The 8,252-nt window shown below is 56.0% G+C and overlaps 1 protein-coding gene across 2 annotated transcripts; it reads right to left on the bottom strand.

The window, feature by feature from the left end:
• Positions 1-660: 660 nt before the first annotated feature.
• On the bottom strand, positions 661-3,797 carry GBX2 (gastrulation brain homeobox 2). 2 transcript variants are annotated; one of them, XM_017657641.3, is made up of 3 exons: positions 2,820-3,797; positions 2,630-2,648; positions 1,601-1,835 (listed from the first exon to the last, which is right to left on the bottom strand). In XM_017657641.3, exons 1-3 carry the CDS (start codon positions 3,361-3,363, stop codon positions 1,727-1,729), a joined length of 672 nt encoding a protein of 223 aa, XP_017513130.2. In that variant the 5' UTR covers positions 3,364-3,797; the 3' UTR covers positions 1,601-1,726. The 2 variants fall into 2 exon arrangements, with proteins under 2 accessions (XP_017513129.2, XP_017513130.2); XM_017657640.3 differs by lacking the exon at positions 2,630-2,648 and having other exon boundaries at positions 661-1,835; positions 2,841-3,797.
• Positions 3,798-8,252: the final 4,455 nt, after the last annotated feature.

Raw genomic sequence — 8,252 nt, 5'->3', positions numbered from 1 at the left:
TCCCCTTTCCACTTTGTGCAGTTGACCGCCCCGGCGCCCTTCCAGTGGGGCGGTAGTCGGGTCCCGCCCCCTCCGACCCCGCCCGGAGAGGGAGGTGCCCGGCCCGCTGCGCTCACAGCCGGCCTCCCACCTCCCAGCTGAGAGCTGCCGGGAAGCCCAGCTCCGCTGTTTCTGCTCCTGTCGGAAGATAACGCCGGAGCCTGATTTATGGGCGCTGGGCCCTGCCCCCGAGCGAGCACTGCTTCTTTTCGGGTCGGGGATGTTTGTAAGGAAACGGATCTCCTTCCTGGCTGCGGTCGATTTAGACATTCAGGAGTTTGTGAAAAGTCACCAATACCCGCACTGGCTTTCCCTCTTTTGGCCGAAATTTGCCAGCCTCCTAATATTGATTAGGCCGTGCAAGATTGGGGAGACGGCAGGTTTCTAAGATGAAGACTAGGTTTCCTTAAATTTATAACCCAACTAGATATTTTGCTATACAATTCAAAACCTGGAAAGGTGCAGTGTGGCTCATGTCCCGTCAGCCTGAGGAGGCCTGGACAGGGGACATTTTTCCAGTACTGGCCCCACACCAGCTACCTGGTCACACTCTAGTGGAGCCCACCAAACAGCCAAATCTGGACATACTTATGAGGCCTAGGGATTGCATTTTTTTCCTCTCTCCTTTTTTATTATTCACAAGACTGAGATTGTTTAAATGTCATAACTTATAAGAAAATAAGCTACATTGAAATAAATTAAACACAACAGAGGCGTGCTTCAAACATGGCTCAGAGCAGATATGCAACCCCAAGAAGAAAAAGCCAGGCAAAACTAAAGCAAAGCAAATTTCCAGGTTGCCCCAAAATGTCTGCTTTTTGGTCAACTAAAGAAGCCAAACTAGAAATAAAAAGTGTAAACCCCAGTGTTTGTTCTTGCGTGTCATGTTTACCTTTGGAAAAGTATGGAAAGGTGGCTGCTATGCATGGCAGATTACAGCGGAGGATTTGTTTTCTTCTGTAATGTGAATGGAGAGTATTACTGGGTAGTTTGGTCCTATAACTTTCAAAATACTGCAGCTGAGATCCAGTTTATATAGATATCTATATACAAAGTAGGACAGTATAATAAATATTTAGTGTGTCTTCAGCTGTAATGTAGCCCCTCCCAAAGCAGTCTTGTAAGCCTTTTTAATGAATATACTCTGTTTGCTTGGGACATCCAACGTTGGAGGGTGACTTGTGAGTTTTGCTTCAGACGTGGCTCAGTCCATAGTGGGTTCCGGCCTGTGCTCTCTCCCTGGTGGTCCAGGCCCTGGCCCTCCCTGGACCCTCAGGGTCGGGCCTGCTCCAGCTGCTGATGCTGACTTCTAATAGCGAACCTGCTGACATGGACGGGGATGGGGACGACAATCTTGGGGTTCCGGGAGGGCTCCCCTGTCTTGGAATTGGCATTGCCGGCCTTCACCCGTTTCCACTTGGCCCTGCGGTTCTGGAACCAGATTTTCACCTGCACCTCGCTGAGTTTGAGGGCGTGGGCGATCTGCGAGCGCTCGGTCAGGGAGAGGTACTTTTTGCAGTGGAACTCCTTCTCCAGTTCCAGCAGCTGCTCGCTGGTGAAGGCAGTCCGCCGCCGCCGGTTCTTGCCGGTGGAGGTGGTGCTGCCCGCCGCGCCGCCGCTCGGCGGGGTCTCCTCCAGCGCGTGGCCGGGCTCTTCCTCCTTGTGAGCCGCCTGGCCAGGCAGATTGTCATCCGAGCTGTAGTCCAGATCGCTCTCCAGCGAGAAGCTCTCCTCCTTGCCCTTCGGGTCGTCTTCCACCTTTGACTCGTCTTTCCCTTGCCCTCTGACAGCCCCGACTGAAAGCAAAACCAAACGGCGTTTTATTACATTTCGCACACTAGCCTTGCCTTCCCCTTCCCACCGCCACTTGGGCATGTCCCCCCTTAGCGGATTGTGTTTCTGTGACATTAACACATTGTGATTTCCTGGCCTCTGGCGGGGGTAGGGGGTGGGGGTGGCGTGAGAAAGCTCAAGGAAAAGAAGACAAGTACAGGCGACCGCCCTTTGCCCAGAACCATCACTCAAGGGGCCGCCAGGCCTCCTCCGCACCCTCAGGGCCTCTGGCAGCTCAAGGCACAAGTAAGAGGAAATGTGAGGCCCGAGAAAGCGTCTGCTTTGTCCCTGAGGTAGGGGCCGGGTGAGAACTGAAGGGGAGCTCACAATTCATCCTGTCCCCCACTCCGTTAAAATTTAGCTGACCTCAAAAGCCAAAGTGTCGGCGTAAAAGTGCGGATCTAGACCGTGTCTTATTGGAGGGATAAGTTAGTAATGTTAGTACTAATTGGAGGGATAAGTTAATAATAAGTTACATAAATGTTAGTAATGAAAAAGGAAGTTTTGTAGCCTTAGAAGTTCACAGCAGACACCCCAACACAGACACAAGCATATCCACAGCCTCCCGGGAATCCAGTTATCCCAGGAGGAGAAGGGGGTTCATAGTTCTGGACACAGCGCGGCCAGCCTCCCCTTAAGGCTAAAACCTACCCGGGTACCCCAGCTCGTGGCGCGGGGGTTGGGGGGCGGCTAACCAAACTCGACGCCAGACAGCTATGCTGTCCTGCGTATCAGCCGGCCGGGGGCGCTAAATGACCCCTCCCCCCACCCGGAGACTCCCGCTTGTTGCGTGGCTCTAAATGTGCCCCGGAGGCCTCGCGATGCAGCTAGGCGGCATCCTCCTGCTTCTCTGAAGGGGAGGACAGGGGCGAGGGTCGTCGGGGTCTCGGCCTTGCCGCGTAGGCCCCGGCGAGAACCTAGAACCGGCCCGCCCCCGCGCCCAGGACGCGCGCGCGCAGCCGACTCACCTAGCGACGCCTGCACCGCCTCCGCCGCGGAAAAGGCAAGCAGCGAGCCCTCCTTGGCCAGGAAGCTTTTGCCGTCCTCAGCGTCGGCTTGCAGCGCCTCCGCCTTGTCGAAGTTGCCGCCGCCTGGCAGAGGCTGCGGCGCGAACTTGCGGGCGGCCGCCGCCTCCTGATGCTGGGGAGACGCCGAGAAGCCGCCGGGCAGCGTGGCCATGAGCGTGGAGGTGAGCGCCATGCCCTGCGCCAAGCTGGAGCAGAAGCCGGTGGGCAGGCTGGGGATCTGGTGGTGAGGGTGCGCGGGCGGCAGCGCGGGCTGCAGCGCGGCCTGGGGCAGCGCGGGAGGCGGCGGCGGCGGCGGCGGCAGTACCACCGGCCTGTAGGGCATGAACATGGGGTAGCCGGTGTAGACGAAATGGCCGGGACTGGGCTGCGGCGGGCTGCCGATCAGCGAGTCTATGCTGAAGGCGGTACTACTCCCCAGCGGGCGCTGCATCATCATCAGCGACGGCGGGAACGCTGCGCTCATAGACGCGCTCGGGAGAGGACAGCGAGAGGCGAAAAGTCCCCGCGCCGCCGCCAGGAAGCCCGCCGGGTACCGTGAGCACAGCTGGGTGCGCCAGGCAGGGGCCGAGCCGGATCTTGAGAGCAGACGCCGCTGCCCCTCAGTCCTGGGCCCGCTGCATGCCCGGCGGGTGCGGGTGCAGGCGATGCGCCGGTTGAGGCCGTGCGCCCCGGAGTGGCGAGGGCTCCCGGGCCCCGCGGGCTCGCTGGAGCCGCTGTCCGCAGCTTGCCCGTCGGAGCCCGTGCGTGTCAAGTCCGCGGCCCCGGTTCGCAGCCGTCGGTGCGTCCGTCTGTCCGTCCCGCAGTCGGTCGCCTCCCGCGGGCCCCTGGGGAGCGCGCGATGCTGGCGCACTTGTCTTCGTCCGGCGCCGGCAGCACCTTTAAATCGCGCTCCTCTTTCTCATTCACATTTTGCCTGCTGCCTGGCCGGGCTCGCCTCACGTGGGGCCGGGAGCCGCCTCCTATTGGTGGCGCCAAAAGGGGAGGGGATGAAACGGGGCTCCGCCCCCTTCCACCCGGGCTGGCCGCTAGCGGGCTGCAGGAGCCACGGGCGGAGCTCGCAGGCCGGAGAACCGGAGCCTGCGCGCGGGACCCGCGCCGCGCAAACTTGAAAGGGTCCGTTGGCACCGTCAAGGCTCCAGGGACGAGGCCCGGCAGCCCCAAGGCCGCCTCCAAGGGCAACTTCCTGGGCTAAGGCGTGTTTTATTTCGATAATGTATGCGCTGGAACAAAACTGCCGGCAGCTCGCCCTAGCGCTGGGTGCTGCTTCGGCGACGTTCCCGGAGTTGAGGGCAAGGTCCTGCCCCTCCGGATCCTCTCCTGGGCTGCTAGCCGCCCCTGCTTGCCGCGGGGAACACTCCGGGTTCCTCGATGAGCTCGCTTACCCCCACGCCCCCCCCCCACCCCGCGCTCCTGGCGGGGCGGGGAGGCTACCGATTCCCCCATCCCAAGCTTTGCCCTCCCGTGAGCGATCCTTCTCGTTTTTCATGACATTCTTAATCATCGCACCTATTTACACATTTTGCCTGCGCGCACCAAAATAACAGCCACGATAATTATGATAATAAAGCGAGTCCTTTATCTGATCCATCCTCGGGGAGGAAGGGGGGGAGTTGCTGTGCCTCCAGACTGTATAACGTGAGATTATCCTGATGAAAGCTTTATGATGTTTGCTCAAATAAAAGCTGCGTTTTGTAAATAGGCGCTAATTAAGCACATTGAGAATGGAGGGGGCGCCCACCCCGTTGCCACCGCCCGGTTTCCAGCGCCAGGACTCGAGGGCGCGCGGTTCCCCTTTGCCTACTGCAGGATGTAGCCGATTCCCTCGGGAGACTTTCCCTGTCTGGACAATGGTAAAACCCCAGAATTTGGGAGTAAGGGAATTGGCGGGAAGGGAGTGGAGGCTGGAGATGTTCTTATCTCCTTCTCCGTCATAAAAACTTTCAGCTCTTGTGTTCTCTTTAAAATCGGGTCATTCCGTGACGAGGGCAGACCGTGCACAGCGCGCCCGCGTGCGCTGGGCTACCACGCGTCTCCAGAGCCTCGGCTCCAACTTCTCGGGGTCTAGACGTTCTCCCAGGAAGGCCGACAAGCTTCGGGTTCGTGAAGAGAGGAGAGAAGGGCATTGTTACATCAGTCATTAAAAATCAGCTCACGCCGAGGAGTTAGTGGTTGGGGAGTTGGTCCGTGTTGGACGTGTGTTATGTATCACTTACAAGCACATTTAATTGGGAGATAAAGATAAATCGATCTTTATGGATTTATCGACCGGATTCTTTGAGGCTCTCCTTTCTCGCCCTTCCTTTCTAGCGCTCCAACCCCAAGGCTCCCCGGGGGACGTCTTGATTCCCGACCACCTCTTCGCCCGCGAGTCTGGCCGGGGACCCACTGCCCACCCAACGGGCGCTGGAGAAGGGGAGGGTGTCTCCTCGGCGCCCCGGAGCGCCGGGAAAACTCTCTGGCCCCGCCGCCAGCCTCCCTCCTCCTGTTGGCCTCCTCCCCGCCCCATCACCACCCGGACAAAGACGATTCCGGAGCGTTTCCCCACTCCAGGCCGCAGTAATAGATGGCTCCGGCAGCAGGCGGCTTGAAAGGAATTCATTAGGGCGCTCGGGTGCTGCCTCCACTCACTTCGCGCCCAGACCCCGAGGTGGCTTAGGCGGTGTGCGGGGAAATGAAACCCCGTTGGGATCCACGGGGCAAGGGGTGTCGCTGGGGCCTTTAAGCTCTGTCCCTCTTTCCCCACTCCTACAACAGAAGAAAAAGAAAGAAAAAGGGGGAAGAAAAAAAAAAAAGAAGCCTCGGACAAACGGCTGATTCCTTTATGAGCATAATAAATACTCCCTCTCATTATGAGACAGTTACAGGCACACAGTCTCGGGTATGGGTACCTTGCTTCTTGAATACTAGAAAAAACGCTCGACTCCCTCCGTGATTTACGTTGCTGCAGCCGGGTCCCCTTGCTGCTCGACGCTGGCCTGCTGTGAAAGCTCTTACTCATGTTACCCAGGCAGGTTTGCCATCCATTTCTATTTCGCCGTAAAAATATTGTTCTAGGGACTTCCATCGCCTGATTACCCTCCGAGACAGAAATTCCTTTGATTATTTTGGTGATAATTCTACATTTAAAGTTCAGCAAGAAGATTTAGGTCCGTTGAATTATAGCTACACTTGAAATAATTTGATGGCATATTATTTGCATCCATAAATTGCTGTGGAAAGTATTGACGGCGGGGGTTATAATACTAATCTTCTTTTATTAGTGAGTTCAGAGAATTCTCATCAATATGAATTTTATTTACTAGTGTGCTTTTTCTCGAATGCAATGCAGTAATTTTTTCTCATCTAATGCTTAACTGCTTAGAAAACGACTGTTCGCGTCATAAAAAGATCCTTGTGTTTCGCCGTGATTAACAAGATTTATTCGGGGCACCTCAGCTACCTGCAAAGCGTTCAGAGCGTGGGGTTTGCGAATAGTAAAAGCCTTTAGAGTTTTTCCTCGGCTCTTCGGAGAGATTTATGGACAGCGAGCGACAGGTACATGGCCTTGCCATCCTTCAGGTCCTATCTGCTTAGCTCGGAACTGCAGCAAACAGCAGAGCGCTGGGTGCTCGGCCCAGGCTGCGCGAGGAAACTACCCGGCACAGACCTTGGCAACTTTGTTTTATGAGGCGCCCCCCGACCACCCCTCCCTCCGATTAGGAAAAAGGCAGGACGCACCCGAAGGTACATCTGGGTCCTTCAACTCCAAGTCAACTTGAGCGAACTTTTTTTTCTCCCGGGGAACTTCCCGCGGGGAAGAAGTTGGCCCAGACCCTTGGCACTTGTTTCTGCGGGTGCCAAGCTGGTGTCAAGATCGTATTAAGCCACTTAAAATCTCAGACGTCAGTAAAAGTGATGGTAATTAAGTTGTCTCCATGCTTCGGGGCTGTTCCAGTCAGTGTTCGCGTGCAGGTGTGTGGAGGCTGAGTGTAAAATGGGAAATGCACAAGTAAATGAATATTCATACAGAGAAGTTGCGTGGGCCTGCCGAGTCCAGCCCGCAGGAGGAAGCACCGCGAACCTCCCGCGTCCAGGCTGCAGCCGGGGTCGAGGTCGCGGGTGGTCGTAGAGAGGGGGCAGCGTGGGAGCCCCAGGTTTCCGTGGGTGCGGAGAAACTCGCAGGCCTAGTGGGCCGGGCGCTCCGGCCCTGCCGCCCAAACCCAGGGAACAGGCTCGTTTCTCTGGCAACCGAGTTTTTTTTATTTATAGGGACTTTGAGTGGCCTGATCATTCGGTCACTGCGGCAGCTTTTGCTCCTGGCAATAGTTGGGAAATAGCTGGGGATGGGTTTTATTTATGGAAGGGCAATTGGGATTCACACCCAGCAAACCCAGAACGGTCCCTCCCAAGCCCAAGACGCACTTACAAAGAGGTGCTTGTGTAAAATTCCCCATCAGACACACCAATTTGCAAGTAGCAGAAAGCACTGAAGCCTCATCTTTTTTAACTATTTTATTCAGTTTTTTTTTTTTTTTAAATCTCAAAGCCCAAAATAGACTCCATGTGGTTTCTAAGTGAAGTCAGCCCTTGGCTGGCTTTGAAATAGCTCCCGCAATTATGTAAAAGAGCCATTCACCAACAGGACGGAATTAAAAGGGATCTCGCCCGCTTCCCTTTCATTGCCAACCTCTCATGTTTGGCTTTTCAAAGCACTTCCAACACGATGTCTTTCTCCAGGACAAAAGGCAGAACAAAAAAAGTCCCCAAACTTGTAAATTGAACGTCAAGGGAACTTTAAACAATTTAAAGCCCATAAATAATGATAAAGGGGACTGGCAAAAAAGGCAAACCCATTCAATTAATAGAGTTTCCCAAGCAAAGATCAAGTGGTTTATAAAATAAACGTCTTTGGTTTCATTATTCTGCTCCTTGACCATGCAGAAAGCAGGACAGGGGGTTTTTCTAAAGCGCCCTGGAGAAGAAACACTTTGCCGGACTGTGTGCGCCGAGACATTCTTATGTAGAAAGTTTTGCTTTTTGTCCCCCACCCTCAAAGTAGCAGAAACAAAACCGCGAAGCAGAGACGTGAAGAAGGGGGGAGACTTCCCCCCTCCCGTTTCCTTGGGGGAGTTGGAAAATGTTCCTTGAAGGCCTGAAGACCGGGAGACGTGACCTTTCACACCTGCGCTGCCCTCCCCACCGCAGCGCGGAGGAAAAGGCGGAGCCACAGCCTCTTGGCCGGCAAGCCTACCCTCGGCAGTATCTGGGGGCCGAGGTGGGAGGGCTCCTGCACCGCCCGGGAGCCCCGGGGACCGCGGGTGTGGACGTGCAGACGCGCTCGGGCGCCCACAGCGCGCTCCCGGGGTTCCCCTG

Source organism: Manis javanica, chromosome 12 (genome assembly GCF_040802235.1).
Source record: "Manis javanica isolate MJ-LG chromosome 12, MJ_LKY, whole genome shotgun sequence".
Lineage (NCBI taxonomy): Eukaryota > Metazoa > Chordata > Mammalia > Pholidota > Manidae > Manis > Manis javanica.
The sequence above is the reverse complement of the archived record's forward strand: the minus strand, read 5'-3'. Positions and strand labels throughout refer to the sequence as shown.